Source organism: Aspergillus wentii, assembly GCF_001890725.1.
Source record: "Aspergillus wentii DTO 134E9 unplaced genomic scaffold ASPWEscaffold_4, whole genome shotgun sequence".
NCBI classification, from domain to species: Eukaryota; Fungi; Ascomycota; class Eurotiomycetes; order Eurotiales; family Aspergillaceae; genus Aspergillus; species Aspergillus wentii.
The window spans coordinates 2,345,955-2,364,050 of NW_024467835.1; the positions used below are offsets into that span (position 1 = coordinate 2,345,955).

The 18,096-nt window shown below is 47.7% G+C and overlaps 7 protein-coding genes across 7 annotated transcripts; 1 reads left to right on the plus strand and 6 right to left on the minus strand.

The window, feature by feature from the left end:
• Positions 1-570: 570 nt before the first annotated feature.
• ASPWEDRAFT_59818 (uncharacterized protein) lies at positions 571-2,342 on the minus strand. Its single transcript, XM_040838475.1, has one exon. It carries the CDS (start codon positions 2,317-2,319, stop codon positions 895-897), a length of 1,425 nt encoding a protein of 474 aa, XP_040689213.1. The 5' UTR covers positions 2,320-2,342; the 3' UTR covers positions 571-894.
• A 401-nt stretch (positions 2,343-2,743) lies between these two features.
• ASPWEDRAFT_40740 (uncharacterized protein) lies at positions 2,744-5,357 on the minus strand. The gene has a single exon (XM_040835395.1). The coding sequence runs from the start codon at positions 5,285-5,287 to the stop codon at positions 2,984-2,986; it is 2,304 nt and encodes a 767-aa protein (XP_040689214.1). The 5' UTR covers positions 5,288-5,357; the 3' UTR covers positions 2,744-2,983.
• An 848-nt stretch (positions 5,358-6,205) lies between these two features.
• Positions 6,206-8,594, minus strand: ASPWEDRAFT_740365 (terpene cyclase/mutase family protein; the record flags this gene model as incomplete). Its single annotated transcript, XM_040839429.1, is given in 2 exon segments — positions 6,206-7,519; positions 7,536-8,594. The coding sequence occupies 2 exon segments, from the start codon at positions 8,592-8,594 to the stop codon at positions 6,545-6,547; spliced, it is 2,034 nt and encodes a 677-aa protein (XP_040689215.1). The 3' UTR covers positions 6,206-6,544.
• Positions 8,595-9,030: 436 nt separating this feature from the next.
• ASPWEDRAFT_28167 (cytochrome P450) lies at positions 9,031-11,103 on the plus strand (the record flags this gene model as incomplete). The annotated part of the gene is made up of 9 exons (XM_040833099.1): positions 9,031-9,034; positions 9,086-9,640; positions 9,709-9,798; positions 9,897-10,270; positions 10,317-10,427; positions 10,483-10,640; positions 10,688-10,826; positions 10,950-10,952; positions 10,999-11,103. The coding sequence occupies 9 exons, from the start codon at positions 9,031-9,033 to the stop codon at positions 11,101-11,103; spliced, it is 1,539 nt and encodes a 512-aa protein (XP_040689216.1).
• A 413-nt stretch (positions 11,104-11,516) lies between these two features.
• On the minus strand, positions 11,517-13,067 carry ASPWEDRAFT_183590 (cytochrome P450; the record flags this gene model as incomplete). The annotated part of the gene is made up of 1 exon (XM_040831987.1): positions 11,517-13,067. One exon carries the CDS (start codon positions 13,065-13,067, stop codon positions 11,517-11,519), a length of 1,551 nt encoding a protein of 516 aa, XP_040689217.1.
• A 1,321-nt stretch (positions 13,068-14,388) lies between these two features.
• Positions 14,389-14,722, minus strand: ASPWEDRAFT_514458 (uncharacterized protein). The gene has a single exon (XM_040837589.1). The coding sequence runs from the start codon at positions 14,662-14,664 to the stop codon at positions 14,470-14,472; it is 195 nt and encodes a 64-aa protein (XP_040689218.1). The 5' UTR covers positions 14,665-14,722; the 3' UTR covers positions 14,389-14,469.
• A 444-nt stretch (positions 14,723-15,166) lies between these two features.
• Positions 15,167-17,697, minus strand: ASPWEDRAFT_183591 (uncharacterized protein; the record flags this gene model as incomplete). Its single annotated transcript, XM_040831988.1, has 14 exons — positions 15,167-15,248; positions 15,302-15,412; positions 15,473-15,575; positions 15,643-15,728; positions 15,784-15,897; positions 15,962-16,068; positions 16,113-16,205; positions 16,257-16,489; positions 16,535-16,686; positions 16,734-16,862; positions 16,907-17,264; positions 17,311-17,358; positions 17,410-17,597; positions 17,648-17,697. The coding sequence occupies 14 exons, from the start codon at positions 17,695-17,697 to the stop codon at positions 15,167-15,169; spliced, it is 1,854 nt and encodes a 617-aa protein (XP_040689219.1).
• Positions 17,698-18,096: the final 399 nt, after the last annotated feature.

Here is an 18,096-nt window from a genome sequence, read left to right on the forward strand (position 1 = left end):
ATATCTTGGCTCATTGGCGATCGGGCAGTGGAGTTTAAATTGTGGGTCTGCTTCAGCTGATCCTCTGTTGAAGATAGACCTCTCTGCCACACCGAATAGTGGTGAGAAAGTGGTTATCTGCTATATTGAAGCCTCACCGCGGAGAGTAGTATTTATACTAGTGAAGGCCATCCTAGCTTAGAGCACATATAACCCTGAAATCAAACTTATACCTATGGGATAGACATCATGTATGTTTTATTATTTAATATTATATGGTATATAGAAAGGTAAAAAGATGCCTTAGGCTAAAGTATATATACTGTACTTATTTCACATTTCAGATTATCTTCCCTTATAGCTCGTGAGCTACTGTCCTTAGACTAGGAGATGATGTCAAGATTATCTAATAGACACCTTAATATTTATACTGCTTTCTTAAGTGTGTAGAAACCTTCTAGCACTACTAATTATAGTGCTATATAGACTAAATATATAATATATTCTAAATAACCGTCTCTTAACCCAAACTATGAATATAAAGAAATAAACTAGTAACTAGTTGATTATAATAAACACTATAAAAATACTGAGGCACTGCTATTTATTATTATTATAAATGTTAAGTATATATATGTACTTAGTACTGTGGAGGTGTTGAGCATTGTGAAAGGGTGAGGGGATGGTTTTAGTGAGTTGAGTTGAGTTCTGTCCTGTGGTTAGTTTCTGATACCATGAAGATTGGGCCGTAGCTTTATATATGATACAAGTTCCCGCCGGTAATATGGGTGCTGCTCCACCTGCAAGACCAAGAAGCCGACGAGATCTTGCCATCTTCTTATCCAACGTCTCTCCTTTAGAATACTAGCAGTAACATCTAGAGATTGTATTGCTAATTTGCATGTTGATAACTAATCAAGCCGCATCAACCCCCCTAAATTCAAAAAACTCCGTCCACTCCGGATCCTCGATCAACGCATCCTTAAGATGCTTCTCATAGGCAAACAAAATCTCCGGCCCCTCATCCTCACCCTCAGCCTTCCTGGGCGGATAAACAAGAAGGCTATTCTCGGACACACACGCAATCGGATGACGATACGCGACCGGAACACCAAACCCAAAATCTGCCTCTGTGATATTCGCATCTCGATGGTCCGTCTGCAACATCGACAAAGGCGGGTACGCGTCCATGCGCAGACACAGGGAACTCTTGTCCCGGACCGGTGCTACCATTGCAATCGTTTTATCTAGTTCCTCTTCGGTTACACTGTTCGTTAGCTGCCGGATGTAGCTGGCTAGTCTGGGCAATGGCCATTCCGATATCACTTCGGCGGCGGTGGGTGGAGTGACGGGCGCGGACCAGGAAAATGCGCATACCACGAGATTGTGCTGCATGCGTGGGGGCATGGGCGGATTGTGTAGTCGTCGTCGCATGTCGACTGCCTGGCACCAGTAGAGAGGTTGGGAGAGGTCAGGGTTGAAGACTGGGGCTCGCAGGCGTGTGATAGTGCGCCAGAGGAATGCGGAGAAAGCATCATAGGTCGAGATCCACGATCCGTCTGTTGGGTAGGCGAGCTTTTTCAGCTCAGCTGCCTTGCTCTTGGGCAGGTGGAAGAGTAGATACTCTGACTTGGTGTGATCCGGGTGTCTCTCGGGCACGGGGGGCCCATCCACCTTTGATTCCTCGGGGATATCCTCTCCCTTGACCAGACGGGACACATCGAGACACGCAGGGTCCCAGGACGGGAACGGCGTCTGGTGCGTGATAGCGTAGCAGTTTTCAGCCAGCTGATGAGCGAGTCCCGTCCAGCCCATCATATCATTGGCGTAGTGGTGGTGATGCATGATGAAGACCAGACCCCCGCGAATAAAATTCGCCTGGTAGGCTGCCACAACGGGGCTATTTTCAGGTCGCGCTTCGGGTTTCACCCCGAACGTCATGGGAGACACACACCAGAGGTTAAGATCGCCCAATGTCGAAGTTCGGAAATGGCCGCTTTCTATCTCAGAGAAGGATGGGTGGTCCTCGCCAGGTGCATCCAGTCGTTGTACGACGAACTGAACGGTGCTGTCCCTTTTCTTGGAAAAGCAATAACCACCCGCTGGATCCTTCTCGATGGAACCACACAGATGTCGTGCCTGGCTGAGTGTTCGCTCCAGTCCTCCTTTCAATACCTGGATTGCGTGGTTCTTTTCCTCGTCTTCCATACGGAAAAAGACGGCATAGTTGCTGTAGGTGCAATAGGTGATGTAATCCAGTGTGCCTAATTTGAACCGTTCCTCTGCTGGATCATTTTCCCAGCCAGAGGGATGAAGGTGAAATGTCTCTTTCTGGGGCATGATGAAGCGATGAGCAAATCGATGCAATTTCTACAAGACAATTTATTGTCCGGATGAGGTTCGGGGATTATATATCCGTCCACGCAGCACAGCCTGTCAGGCTCACTGTCGGCTGGTGTTGCGGTTCTCAACAAGGATAACACCCCTGCTTGTGAGATTTAAGTGTGTACTGCCATGTTAGTTTCTTCCTATTAAAGATAAATGTCCTGTAAGATGCACCACCATTGGCCTATCTTTGGGTGGTCGGACAGTAAATGTGGGGAATACTATCCACGACCACGCACCATGCCATTTGGGGTAATGAAGAATTTTGATATGATTGGAACACTTGGCTATCAATATAGTTTATGGGTGGCCTAACTAATCACGAGTTGTGATACTACCAACGCCCACTTATAAGTGTTAATACGAAATTTTCGACCAATGGGAGTGTCTCCAATCATCTAATATTCTCCACGGGGGCTAAATCAATGATACTAAGCCCATCTCACTTGAATATAGAAAAGACGCCCATAATCATCTGGTCTTCGAACAGTGTTTTCAGCTATTGGTTCCCTCAGAAACAATCTGGATGGAGCTTAGATACAACAGACAAAACAATCAAAATGAAAAAAAAACGACAAATTTCAAGGATGCAAAATAGGAATAAAATACTAAAGCGGAATCAAGAGCCCCAGAAACCTGCCAAAAGCTTGTCAACATCACCAAACACAAGTCGCGGAACCTGATCAGTAAGACGATAAAGCATATCCAAACTTTCATCAATCGGCTGGGGAGTGACCTCCGAAGGATTGCGTCCGATAACAGATTTAGGATCCATTTGGCCTTCTAGAGCTTCAACATCCACGTGCATCTCAAGCTGGAGAGTAGATGGGAGATCGGACATGGTGATGTTGTTCGATTTGGTCCACGTGCTCATGGCCAGAATCGATTCCAAGGAGCGTGTACCGAATTTGTAACCCGGGACTGTCAACAGACCGTTGAGTAATTCTGTTTGAACAGTTGGGTCTTTCTTCCCGGGTAGTCGACTGAGGAGGCTGTGCAGAGGAATGGCTCGTCGAACGGGGTACATTGTATCTCGTCGATGTTCTCGCTTCACGATATTGATGCTCAAATTTCCCATATTCTGTTCAGCAACTGTAATGTTTGTCTCTATGGACGCATTTTCACCTCTTTTGGCGATTGTGAAGCCTGGAATGCTGAGACTTTGGATCGTTGGTTTGCCGCTGTCCAGCCTGCTGATGGTGAACTGTGGGATGTTGAGAGGGGGAATTTGCAGAGTTCTCCAAGGATCCACATTGTTATCACATGGGATATTCAAGGTGCCCGAGATAGAAATTTCATGTGCAGAGATGTCCTCTGGGATGTGCGTCTTTTGAGCAGGATCGTAATTCAGAGAATTGGGTCCAAGAATGTTGATGTATCCGCGAAGCCGGCTCACGAAGTCGGGCTTTTTGGCTCTCGTGGAATCTCCATCATAAAAGTTGCCAACAAATTCCTCATAGGTTGCGCAAGTGCCTCCGGCAAACACGAAGATCCCCTTGCCAATGGGACGATCCTGGCCATTTTCAAGAAACTCGCCGTCCTGCATCGGCGCGAGAAAGTACCGAAGCCAGCCCAACTTTTGTTCGCCGAAGGCTGTGTCGAATTCATCGAAGAAGGCCAGGGGAATTTCGCCGTTCAAAACCGTGTCGCGGATTTTATGGAAGGCAGCCAGCAGATCCGCATAGTCCATAAATTGAGACAGGTTGAATGTAAGTTCTGTAACTTTGCGGCCCAGTGCTTCCCCAATTGGCTTGACCAGCTCCTTGACTCCAAAAGACTTTGCGGCTCCCGGCGGACCAAAGACGCTGATTGAAATGGGTTTCTTTTGCTTTTCAACACCCAGATACCCCTCGACTAGACCGGCAATAGCCCTGTAGCTTTCTGCCTCGTGTCTGTCTGCCGTCGTAAGCTTGCCGTAGGAAACCGTTGGCACTTGGGACAGCAAGCCTTTGAGTCCGTTTTGGGCGATGTCGTTGGCAGCCTTTTTGGCGATCTCCCAACCATCCGGTGTGGGCTTCCTTTCTGTTCCTTCTGGATTTGGTGTACCATCCCCTTCTCCCCTGGCTTCGTCTACTGCAGGCTTCTTATTCTTTGCATCGAATTTGTGCTTGTCCAGAAGGTCTGTGAAGATGGACCACTGGGAAGCCTCTGCCACTTTGTACTTTGGGCCTTCGACAAATCCGATCTTGGGAACGGCAGCTGGCTCTTCAATCTGCTTCTCTTCCGCACTCTTTTTGCTCTTCTTCCTTTTTTCGCGCAAGTAAGATCCAAATATCCGGGCCCAGGTTAGACCATTGATGACACCGAGACGCACTTGATAACCGCTGAGGTGCTTGATCGACTTGGGAGACTCTTTTGCCAGGGACGCTGTGAGTCCGGCAACGAAGAGGTCTTTCAGTTTCCATTCATAATCTTCTTTGGATTCCTTGGGCAATGATCGAGAAAAGTCGCCTTCTATCTGAGTAGGCTCGAAGAAGAATAAGTATTCGTCATTTTCCGTGCCCTTTTCCGGTAAAGGTGACGATTCTCGGGAGCTGCTTGGAGTGTATTGTGGACTGCCTGTTGGCGAGGTGTTGCCTGAAGAGGCTGAACCGTTTTGTACCGTGCCGTCTACACTGTCATTGATTTGTGCTGCTGGGGCACTTGAAGGGTCGACTGCTTTTTTGTGGCGATAGATGGCGCCCTCATAACCAAATCGAACAAGCACGTGCATAGCTTTCGCCAGTGGTTTCAGATTATCCGGTAGATGCTTTCCATGAAAGAATTGAGTGGTCAGGTCTTCGACTGTCTTTTCCCAGGAAAGACGGCGACTGATACGGATTCCTGATGCCCGGAGTTCCTCGGCATCGATGACGACAAGTACATCGTTTGCTGTTTCTGCTGCGTGTCCTTGAGCTGCCGCTCTCCGAGTCGAGCGAGGCATGATCATATGGACTCCGAGAATAACACATTGACCAGCATTGTTGATGTACGTACTGTACATCTACCGAAGAGGGAAGATCTCCATGCATGATACAGAATTAAGCGACAAGGCTGAAGTTGCTGAAAAATCTGATGACGCCACTCGACATGCATATTTAGCTCCACCACAACACAACAAGGCTCGGGCCGACGGGCCGTGTTGCAAACACCATCTAAAAGGTTTCATAAGGTTAATGTGTTACCAATTATACTTCCGAAAATGGTTGTAGTTAATTCTCACACACATAAGAAAGACAGCATTTACTCTTTTTACCTGAGCCAAGATAGTCGTTCAATCTGGAAGCGGATCCCCACAGGGCTTAAATGGCATGCTCGTCAGGTATCATTTCCATTTGCATATCCGAGTTTTCTGCTGTTTAGGTATCAACCCCTCCGAGTTAGGTGGTGGGTTTTGATGGAGGGGTAGTTCATAACCCCCAAGCCGGGACTGACACGTAAACGATCATCGCGATTTTCATTAGAGGCGCGGATTCCCATTCGTCTAGAAATTAGAACGGATCATTTGATATGCATATGTCCGACTTGCATTGGTGGAGGCAGATAGGCAGCCCGCTTTCATACATCTAGTGGGGCAGAGAAGTGGGGGGCAGCCGATAATCTTATAGAGCTTATTGGATTCACTTACTTTCAAGTAGTCGCCTTCTGGGCAACTTACATATGGTAGACCATGACTCGAACTTTTTGCTCTTGTCCAGTTGGTTCTCAATGAGTATTTATCGATTGATAATCGACGTCTCGGAAAGAGCGGCTCGACAGTCAACACATCATGTTACGGGAATACGTTCAACATGTACATCTATGAACAGGCAAGTAATGGTCTAAGGTTATGCACTGAGAACCCATTATGAGTCAAGTAACCGCCACAAGTATCTTTCTATAGATTGATGTCTAATAACTAGTGTCGGCGTCATCTCTATTAGATACTATTTGACAGCACCTGATGTAAGGCGGCACACATGACATGTATGTGAAACCTACCATTCTATGGTTGCGCCAGCAGGTCAGATTAGCGAGTCAAATGTTCACTTTGCCTGCGACAATTCATTGGGTCCTCGATTGACTGCCCTTTTTCGTGACCGTACGGGGAGTAATTATGGCAGATCAGGATGAGTACCCAAAGAATTGTTTTGTAGATCTCCAGGCCGTCGAATGAAGACGGGGGATTTGCGGGCGAGATGAGAATATCATCGTATATTAACTATATTTTATCAAGATCAACATCTTTCGATACCTTACACTCCATCAACCTCGCATACCTCCCCAAAGCCATTATAGGAAAATAATGCGAATAAAACGAATACCGCATATAATAATAATTCGGGAACCCTGTTCCCGTAAACGCCGTCTCATGCCACGATTCCCCGGGGCACCCTTCCTTCGACGCCTGATTCTGCAGAAGATATTGAATCCCACGTCTGATAGCCGGATCTGTTGGAGGAAGATGCGCCAGGAGACCCATAAGTGCCCAAGACGTCTGAGAGGCCGTTGAAAGGCCATGGCCTGCGAGGTTTGGATGGCGGTATGTTTCTACTGTTTCGCCCCAGCCGCCGTCGGGGTTTTGGGTTGAGACCAGCCAGTGGAGTCCGGATTGGATTTGTTCTTGCACTCCGTTGTAGATCCTTTCTTTCGTGTTGAAGTAGGCCAGTCCGCATAGGACGTTGCTGGTGCCGTATATGTAGTTGACGCCCCAGCGACCATACCATGCGCCGGTTGGTTCTTGTTCGGAGGAAAGGTAGTGTAAGGCTCGTGTTGAGGATACAATCATAGCTCCTTGGAGTTCTCCGGGTACGGTATGTTTACCCTTTGCTTGCAGGAGAAGACCGAATGCTTCGAGTATCCGGCCGGTAACGTCTGCTGTCGAGGGATCACACATGGCTTCCATGTCGCTGAAAGGGATCTTATTGAAGAATAACTTGTCATTCGTATAGTCGAATGCACCCCATCCAGCATCTGGATTCTGCATTCCTAGAATCCACTGCAATGCATATAGAACCGGCGTCGAGCCCATTGAAGTAGGATCCTGCTTGACCATTGCTAGTACGGCAGCGGCTGTATCGTTCGTATCCGGTTTCCAGACATGAAAGTACTCAAAGCTGAATCTGCCAGCCCGGATATGCGGGCGCAGTACTCGCCAGTCCCCGTGAGGACCTAATTGCTGTCGCGCTTTGATCCGCTTTGATCCAGGATACGGATTTCTGAACGGATGGATGGTCTCCCGGTAGCCCAGCATCCAGCAAGCCGATACTCATAAGAATTGTATCCCACATGGGCGAAATACAGCCCTGCATTCGCTTGCCTACACCGTCACTCCAGAGAAATCCTTCCGTGGCCTCTAATCCCCGCCGTACGGGATCAGAACAGAGTGGAAATCCCTCCAGGAACAGAGCCAACACACCACCATACATCGGGGGGAAGATACCTCCCCACCCTCCTTCTTCCTCTTGGTGCTCCAAGGCCCAAGAGACACATTTTCGTCGAGCGTATGATCGTATGGGTGAATAGCTCCGCATTAATCCGCCGATACCGTGGAGGATCTTATCCGCCCCGGCGAAGAAGAGTCCGGTCAAGTCCGTTTTCCATAAATCCCATAGACCGGGCGAATATGCCACCACCTTGGCTGCTGGCATGCACCACAGCTCATCAAGGTAATCATTTGATTCTGATCGGCCATTCGGTAGACGGAAAATAGGGCGATGGTAAGAAATAAGAAGTAACGGGATGACTGTATCGCGAGCCCAGGATGCCATGTAATATATACTGACTGGCGCTGATGTTGGGACGAGAATCAACTCCGGTGGGAGCTCAGGTAGAGCATTCCAAGGAAATAGACCGAAAATAGCGAGGTAGAACCGAGTGAAGATCCGAACCTTTGCAACACCGCCAACCGAGAGAATGAAATCTCGTGCTGTCAGCAGACAAGGTTCATTTGGTGAGAGACCCAAGACCTTGAGGGCCAGATAAGATTCCACCGTCATTGAAACATCCCCCTGCATCTCCGGAACAAGACCCCATGATCCATCGGGTTTTTGTTCCGATAGGAGCCATGAAATCCAACGATTCGGCTCTGCGACGGGTAGTTGCAAGGCGTAAAGGAGAGTGATGTATTCAGCCGTGAGAGATGGGTTGGCCACAAGCTCACCATACCAATGGCCATCTTGTCGGGTATGGTGGAAAGTGAAATTAGCGGCTTGGGTTAATGCCTTGCTGACAGCCGGAAGCAAGGGGGTGTCTTTCTCGCAAGTGTCCATTTTGACTTGATGATAATGACCGAAGGTGTCGTCAAATCCCATATATTTATCGTTGGTCTAGGCTTTGTGGAAGCTAACAATCGGTCTGCAAGAATCAAAGATACGGTCAGCTCATCTAATCAGCAGACTACACCAGATAAATATTTAGTTTTTATTCTCTTGAGTGGAGGACGGTATATAGATCTGTCCAGTCATTGGCCTTTTCTCGGCTGATTTGGAATCTTTATTGCAACTTTGTCCGACGTGATCAGTACAGAAAAAGCAAATATACCAGCTGACTTGAGTGAAAATAAACCTTACCCCGCTTATTTAAATGCATTATCTGTCAGATTTTATTAATTTTGTTCTCATGTTCTTGCGGCCTTTTTTAATTATCATATTTACACAGATACGTCCCCGACAATTCGCGAGAGATGACAGGCGAGTGAGACTGAGCATGGGTATGTCAAACACATTAGATGTTATGAATATCTATCTCTTGCTCTATACAGCCCCCACAGCTCTCATCATTTACTGGGCGTTGGGTGCAATAAAGAATATCTACTTCCACCCGCTGAAAAGTATACCAGGACCACTTCTGCCCCGAGCAAGCAACCTCTATTATTACTACTACAGCATCTTCCAGGATGGAGCACTCTCCCAGCGTCTCCCCAGTCTCCACCAATACTATGACTCCCCAGTAATCAGAATCGCTCCAAACCATGTCCACATTAACGATGTGGACATATACCGCCAGCAAGTCCCCTCACACACTATCTATTCCAATACTAACGTATCCAGGGTATATTGCAACAAAACAAAATTCCTGAAATGGGACTTCTTCTACCAATCATCAGAAAAGGTCGATTCAATCGTGACGGTGACAGATCCACACCGCCATCAAATCTATCGGAGTCGGTTAGGTCCGCTGTTTTCCATGCGAAGTATTGACCAGTCGTCTTCGTTGATTATTGGGCAGTTTATCAAAGCAGGGGACTCGATGATCAGACTGTCTGAAAATGAAGAGATGGTGGATACTGGTGCTATATTTAAAGCTTTGGCGTTAGGTAACGCCTTGTGTTTGCGACCTGATAACTGACGATATAGGCAAATATCAACGGACTATTTCTGCTAGGAATGACAGAGGAATTGGTTGACTACGACAACGCAGAAAAAGACCTACTGCTAACTAGCCTCGATACCGTGACTACTCGTATACAACTATGTATGTCAACATTTTCCCTTACAATACTATATCTAACGAGCAAGTCACCTGTTTGCCCTTCCTGGCAACAATAGGTCACGACTTCATCTCTCAAATAGGTCCCTACACAGTCCCGGGCCTTGTCCAACTCAAACAAAAATGCATCGAAAGTATCTCTCGATCTGTTGAGGCCAGAAACACCGGAAAAAACGCTAAACCCTCTCTGTTCGACAGTCTACTAGATCTTTATCCCGAAGAAGCAGTCGATCCAGAGAAAAATAGTAATCGATTATATGATCATGCTATGGCTATGATATTTGCCGGTATCGAGAGTGTCGGGTATACGTTCTCGGCTGCTATATTTTATCTTCTTAGATCTCCGGATGTCTTGGGCAAGCTGAGGGAGGAGTTGGAGGGGTGTGATGTGAAACTTAAGCGGGAGACGTTTGTTGAGGATTTTGGATGGCATGTTTTGCTTCAGTTGCCCTATTTGGTATGATATTCTTCCTCCCTTGGAAGATGTTGGCTAATAGCCATAGACTGCTGTGATCAAAGAAACACTTCGCACCTTTCCAGTCGCACCTGGACCTCTTCCTAGAGTTGTTCCATCAGAGGGTCTATCAGTTGGCTCTCACGTTCTACCGGGTGGTGTAAGTCAATCTCCCTTCTTTCCTTTTGTCTGGTCAGACTCATCAGCATACACAGACAATAATCTCTGCAACAATCAACGGCTTTCATAAGAATCCCTCTATCTTCCCGAATCCAGACCAATTCGATCCATCCCGATGGCTGGACAAGAATGATATGATGGAAAAAGCCTTGACGCCGTTTAGTCGTGGGACTAGGGGGTGTATTGGGAGGACGTGAGTTTTCCTTATTGGATTGTGTGAAATGGACTAATGTGTGGTAGGTTGGCTATGAGAGAACTATATACTGGAATTGCGTATTTGGTTTCGAGATGTGATATGGAACTGTCCGGGGAATATCCCGATACCATGGAGTTTAGTGACCATGGTGTGGCGAAGCCTTTGAAGCCTGTTATTGTTAGGGTTAGTGAGAGGCAGGATTGGTGATCTTGAACATGAATGGCTAAGGATGTTAAAAGCTGCATGTAAGCATTCTATTTCATACGTATACAGCTGCTTTTCCTTGATGATATATAAATTAATTAGATAGTATGTGTTGGAAGACCTATATTAATGTGATGACTCCGTTCCATAGTATCTGGCAGTGAAGATTCTCCCCAACTCGATAGATCAAATCTACCCAGTCTGCAGAATTTCCCTTCCGGTCCTCTCTGAATCAACAGGAAATGCACATATCTAGGCAGCTTGTTTGTGTGGGATATAGGAATGCAATGTGCCGAAATGGTTGGCTCATTAAATCTGTGAGCCACTTCTTGTGTGTCTAGCATGAGGCCTTATAATACTAAAAATACACCTATTTTATATAGGGGAGGCTTAAAAATATAGTAAAGTATAGTAAAATGCTAGCTTAAACTTAAATTATTACTGATCTTAGCATGAGCTTAAGTCCTAAACCCTACTCAACTTATGAGTTGAGTCTTGAATCCCTACTTGAACTCAACTCAGTTAACACTACTGTAGTCAGATAATTAAGCACATTGAAGAATTCCAGCTTTTCTTATTATTCAAGTTCTTTTACTTTCTTGCTATTCAACATTTATATCTCATTCTACAATGGTATGATGTTCAATATATACGCAGGTTAACTGACCGTTATGCCCTCAACTCCATCCCCAGCGAAACCTGATGCTCACGGACCGAATTCATCAACACCTCCACATCCTTCTCCGTCTCGTTCCACTCCTTCTCCACCACCCTTCTGGCCTTGTCACTGCGCGGTTCAAAGACAGCTTCAAACGGCAACGGCGACGACACAAACCCAGACCCAAACGCCATATCGTCAACCTTGGCGCGTTTCCCATCAGGCCCAACCCCAGGCTGGATGTTGAACGCCCACAGAAGCCGCGCGATAAGGATGAAGAGTGAGTTGCGCGCGATATGCCGCCCCGTGCAGATGCGTCGTCCGTAGCCGAAGAAGTTGGTGAATTTGTCGTCGTGGGTCTTGGTTAGCCAGCGCTCGGGCTGGAAGTCGAGCGGGTCGGGGTAGTGCTCTTCGTCTAGGCTCATGGACCAGTGCAAGGGCACGACGGTGGTGTCTTTGGGGATGCGGTAGCCTCGATATGTGTCTTCTTGGGAGGTGGCGTGGGGGACGCCGCCGGGGGCGATGGAGCGCCAGCGGAGGGTTTCTTCGACGACGGCCTCGATGTAGGGGAGGTTATCCTTATCCGCGAAAGAAGGGAGACGGTCGGGGCCGACGACACGGTCGAGTTCTTCCTGTGCGGTTGCGAGGAAGTGCGGGTGGGTTACCGTGGCGAGGACGAAGACCTGCATGACGGTGGATGTGGTTTCGAGGCCTGCATCTGCGATGATGCCGATGTTGTATGCGAATTCCAGCTCCGGCATGCCCTGCGCCTGCTTCGACCGGAGTAACTCTTTCGTCCAGTTCCAGGGCTTGTTGGCCAGTGCCGTGTTCATGTTCTTCATATGCAGCGCTGCTTCGACCTGGAAGAGGTCTTCGGCGGTTTTCTTCCACGGCGCGAGACACGCAGGCAGAACGTTCAGAATGGGAATCGCATCGACGATCCAAGTGCCCACGCGCGCTGCGTAGGCGAAATTATGCTGCACCAGACACGCATCTTTCACCTCCTGCTCATCCCCGGTGTGTAACCGAAACCCGTATCCCAGCACATACACCAGACTAATACTATACCGCTGAAAGTGTTTTCTAAAATCATTCGACGCCAGAAAATCAAACAGGAGCTGTTTACTCTCCAAGTCCTGGATGGGCGCATACGTCGACGACGCCCGGGGGCTAAGCACCGGCGCATCCATGCGCTGATGGAGCCTGTATCGCTCATCATACGGTCTCAGCAGAATATGCATTCCCTTGGTGAGGTTCTCCCCCGCCATGACCATCCGCGGACGATGCGAGTAGATCGAGCCCCGTTTGTCGAGCAGCTCCCGCGCATGTGTACTATCCGCGAGAAAGACGAGCGTCTGCCGCCCGAACTGAGCGCTCATGATAGGCCCGTACTTTTGGGTCCATTGGTGGAAAACCCGCCAGGGGAGTTCCTGTGGTGCTTGGTGGAGGTTGCCGATGAAGGGGAGACGAGATGGGCCTGGGGGGAGCTTTCGGTCTCGTTTGTATTCGTAGACGAGACGGAGGAGGACAATGGCGACGATGACGAGGATTATGGAGGCCATCTTTCTTTTTTTCGCTGAAGATTACAGAAATGAGTAGACGATGAGCTGGCTGTCGGGTTTATATGGGCAGTCTGTGCGATCATCAGTGGTCTGTGTCAACACGGGATGGCAATCCAACCACAGCAGGGAGAGATATTATCACCCCCCTCTTGGAATACAAGGGCTGCATTAGTGTGCTGGAAGTTGAGGTTGGATGGAGGCTGTCAACCACTAAGATGCACTAGGAATGCCGGAATTGAAGCCGTTGAGCTCGGTACGAGAGTGTGGAGAGCACTAAAATAATCCTTGTCGTTGAAGCGTTTGACAGCTGTCATATCAACGTTACAGCAAACCATCCCTGCCCAAGTCGGTCAGACCATGTGTGCAGATTACGATGCCATTTCAAACAAGCATTCCTCGATACAATGATTTATGCCGTGTACGGCTCACTCAAAGCCTCCAGCTTCCCCACAAAACCCATAGAAAGAGTCTCAATCCCCGGACACCCAAGCACAGCAATCCCCATTCAGACTCCCAAACGGCTCCCAATGCCAGCTCTCCTACCTCCACTCTTCTATCTGAAGACTAGGATGGAGTCGGAAACATGTATACAGCCTACCTACCGTGTCTGCAGAAACGAGGCCCTTTTCAGATATTTGGCAATGGTACATATCTGCGCTGGGGACTTTTTGTTTTACTTGGCCCTTCTCGCGGCGCGTGCGATCTTTGAGTTCAAACTGGATAGAAAAGTCTAGGTCAGTAGGGATGAAGATGATTTGGGGGTCAGATCTGTCGGTATAGGCTGTTTGGTAGGTTGGTTATTCCAGGCATAACTGCAGGCTGCGTCCGCTGACCAACGTATTGAATGTAGTAATCCCGTCTTATACAGACCATAGTATCACTGGTTGATACATTGTTATTCATTTCAAGATAAATAGATGCATGAATCCACGTACTTTAATCCACGCCTTCTCCATTCTCACCAAATTGATCTTTAATCCCCAGCGGCCTAGGCCATATTCTTCATCGTCTCGAAAGTAGAGATCCCGAAGGATCTGAAGTTTTTCCACCAACGCCACTGGTATAGCCCCAATACAAGGGATATCAAGAATGGCAATGGAATCTCACAAATTATCACGTTAAGCAGACACATGGATCGTAGGATCCAAACGGAGGCAGGTATAGAGCCCTGGGGGTATAAGCCCCTGCTTTGGTGCAAATTAGATGAAAAGTCCAGGTCGATGGGATGAAGACAACTCATGGTCGAGGGCGTTGTCGAAGGCAGTATGGCATGTTGGACAGAGGTACACGCTTCGATGTGAGGTTGGGTCGATTAGACCGTGGGTAGTGTGGTGGACCTAGGTAGCGCGTGTTGGATGGGTATTTGAAGAGGGGATATCGTACGTATATCCTCGAGACAATGTCAGACAGTGACAGTGCAGAGACAGAGGCATTTGCATGCCCAGGAGGTCTTGTTCATTTTAGCTGTGCTTGGACGAGGGAGAGTTGAGGGAGAGTTGAGGGAGAGTTGAGGGAGAGTTGAAAGAAATGGAGTGGTGTTTTGTCTCTTGCTGGCGTTGCGAAAAAGAAGAAGGAACGCATGGCGCAATTTTTCCATCTCACTCTGCCTTGGAAGATCCCACCCTTCCCAGAATGCTCAAGACTGATCTGGACATAGGGCTACTGAAGCCAAGCCCTAATATCTAACTGAGAGCTTTCGGCGAAGACCTCGTTGCTCATTTTCAAGAATTGCAGACCATATCAAAGGCAAGTATGGCCTGAAAAGATGCAGACCGTGTCATGGCACACAATGAGACTAATAAGGGGAAACGAAGAATATAACAACCACAAAAATTCTTGGGAAAGAAGCAAGCGATGCGTTTGATGGTATTTATTCATGTATCGAGTGTAAAGTATCTACGCCTTGCAGTGTTCCTATGGCATAGTCTGCTCCTTAACCAGTGTATATAATCTATAATATAGTGAAAGTAAACCACTAAACACACAATCCCATAATCCTCAGCTTATAGTTGGTTCCCCGTCCGCCCTCCCACACACATGATGTATCACGAATGACAAGGGGCAAAAAAAAAAAAAAAAAAAAAAAAAAAAAAAAAAAATCAGTTCATAAAGGGCACATGTATCTCTTTAAAAGATACCCCATTGGTCCCGTTCTCCGTTCCATTTGATCCGTGTGCATGTCTTCTCAAGTTAGTGATCATTCGGTATCTTTCTATGGGATGGTCGATGCTTACTTTCCTGCCACTATTGGGCTTATATCCCACTCCCCAGCCAACTCCCGCGAAAGAATAATTTTGTGAGTGACATACTTGAGCGCATAGCCTGGGTGGAATGCACTCTCGATCCTGCTTTGATATTAGAAGACTAATCGGAACACCAGTGAAAAATAAAATGGGATCACAAACGTGAAAGTACTGCCATTCTTCTTGACCAACCACCGGGTACGTGGGTCGCTTTCTTCGGTGACATCAGAAAGGTTTCCTATACCGATCGCTGTTGCGTCGCTTTCTGTGATTGTTGTCAATGGTTTTCTTGGAAATGGAAGGTGGGATGGAGAAAGGTAGTATGGACATACCACCTGCGATTAATACGCCATCTACCTGAGACACAATCTGATATTCACCGTCCCCTTTATGAGTGAATTTCCAGCTGTAACACTTTCTATGGTTCGATTGGTATTAGTGGATTGATCTGACTGTCAGGGATTGATTCTTACTCGTGTTGCTCATTACGTGTGTGGGATATCTTCCAGACATGCCCGTCTTCTTTTGTCGTGAGTGAATAAAAGGTCTTAGTGTCAAACAGTGAGCTTGAAGAATTTACAGACTCGCTGTTTTACAATTGAAACGATATCAGAAATAAGACTTAGGCCGGGTGGGGTTGACTTGACTTACCGAAGGCTTTTCATCTCGTCTTGTAACTCATCCATCTTATCCTCCACCGCCGCAAGTCTTTCCCTTTCTTCATCGATCTCCTCTTCTGTTGGTCGAGGTTCGACGTCCTGGATGGTCAGTACTGCGTATCTATATTAAGGACGAAACATACCGGAAGAAGTTGGCGAAAGAGCACCGGACTGAGATATTGTCCGACGCGATCAAAATCGATGGCAACCTTGGGATCTTCTGCAACTGCGTCGACCTGATATAATTAATCACTGTCATATGGTATATTGTTAATAAAGATGCATACCTCTTTGACAATCAGAATCATCTGCAATCGACAGTCCCGCCGGGCTTTCTCCAGCCCAACCAACGAATTATCATATTCTTTTTCTGGAATATGTTTTAATTCCTGTTCTTTACCGTCGATTTTGGGCAGAATGCTCCGGAAATCCTTTTTCATATCTGCAATATCTCTTGCAGTATTCTCCGCAATCACGGTGACCGTAAGGTCGGTCTTGCCCTGGCCATAGTCGGTGCTCACTACCTAATTAGCTTATAGACAAGCTACGCAGGGAGGAGACATACTAATCCCAATATTCTTCCAGATATCCTTGTAGTCGAGATAATGCTCTAGCAGGGAATTGGTGTAGACACCGGCATTCTCATAGTCGAGCGGACTGCCCTTGTTCGAGAGGAGTTGGTAGGACCGCAACGCCGTGTATTTGGTGAGGATGGCACTGTTTGGTCAGCTCATACCTATACAGGCCGTGTTATATGGACTCACTGCGTTCGCTGGGGAGTGTGTCGGACTCGATCCGCAAAGCCAAAGGCAGCTTTGGCCATGCTGTCGATCGTCCATCCTTTGCCCTTGTCTTCCTCGTCGCGAATATCGCCACCCCCGGTCCAGGATACACTATTCATTAGCACTCTCCCATTATATAGTAGAGATAGACCTACGTAATCGTCGTCTCTGAGTTCTTCGCAATATTCGCCTTTTTGTACTCTCCTTCCGCCTCACCGGAAATGCCAAACCCAGCCTTTTCCAGACTCACCGCCAGCGCGCCTTTGATGTCAGTGGTGTTTTCCTTGTCATTCACCTTGACGGAAAGCAGAGCGTTGAATTCCCCTCCCTCGAGGAAGCCGGAGACGTAGCTGTCGCCGTAGACGTCGGTGAAGCGCTGCTGGTCGGTGACGGGGATGTTGGGGATGACGTTGAATTTGGTGGCGTCGTCTGCGATGAGTTGCTGGTTGACGACTTTGACTTGGACAAAGTAGTTGATGTCGCTGTCTTTGACTTTGGACGAGTCGACGTAGGCTTTTTCTGTCAGTATCATGTATCATGTACAAGGGATGGGGCTTACCTCCTGACGCTTTGGCGCCCATTCCCTGATATTTGATTTCGAGAGCACCTGCCATCTTAGCCTATCTCCTCACGTGCCAAGAATAGGAAGATGGAATACCGCTGATGTTCATCGCCTCCGTAACCTCACTGGCATGGTCGACAAACTTGGAGGTAAAGGTGACCTGCTGGCTGATTGTGTCTGCACTTCCCGTCAATTTCGGCTTGAGGTCTTTGTCGGTCGCAGCGGTTTTGTTCTCCTTGATAACTGCATCGTTGACGCGCAGCTGCTGGGTGTACGAGTTGAACCTGAGATTTAGACGGTCAGTGTGAGTTTGTATAATAGTCAGTCAGCATACCCAGAGCCAATGCGCATAGAGTCATTGTACGGCGCGACTTGAGCACTCATTTTGCGAAGAAGATGAGAATGTCAGAAAGAGAAAGAAAATAGAGACAGCAGACAGCAGGTCAAGTATTCCATAGTTAACCCATCCCAATGCCCAACAATTGCGCCGATCATGGTTCATAGCCAAACAGATGGCCAGTCCACCCGCATTCAGCCCCTCAGCTCCACTCTCCTTCAGCTCTCTTCAGCTCATTCAGCTCATTCAGCTCATTCAGCTCCTCTCCTCAGCTGCTGGAAAATCGCGCAAAGCTGAGTCGTCTCGATCGTCGATGCAGGCAGTTCCATCTTGGGTATTGATCGTTCGTGGCGATTTCCAAGCGAGAGATGAGCTGTGGGTCTGTCTTTCAGCTGAGATGAGTGTCATTTATTAACCATCATCGCATCCTCGCGTCAATTGACCCA

Bases quoted from the DNA above. Each gene is read 5' to 3' on its own strand.
- ASPWEDRAFT_59818 (XM_040838475.1), bottom strand. From the start codon at position 2,319: ATGCCCCAGAAAGAGACATTTCACCTTCATCCCTCTGGCTGGGAAAAT.
- ASPWEDRAFT_40740 (XM_040835395.1), bottom strand. From the start codon at position 5,287: ATGCCTCGCTCGACTCGGAGAGCGGCAGCTCAAGGACACGCAGCAGAA.
- ASPWEDRAFT_514458 (XM_040837589.1), bottom strand. From the start codon at position 14,664: ATGGAAAAATTGCGCCATGCGTTCCTTCTTCTTTTTCGCAACGCCAGC.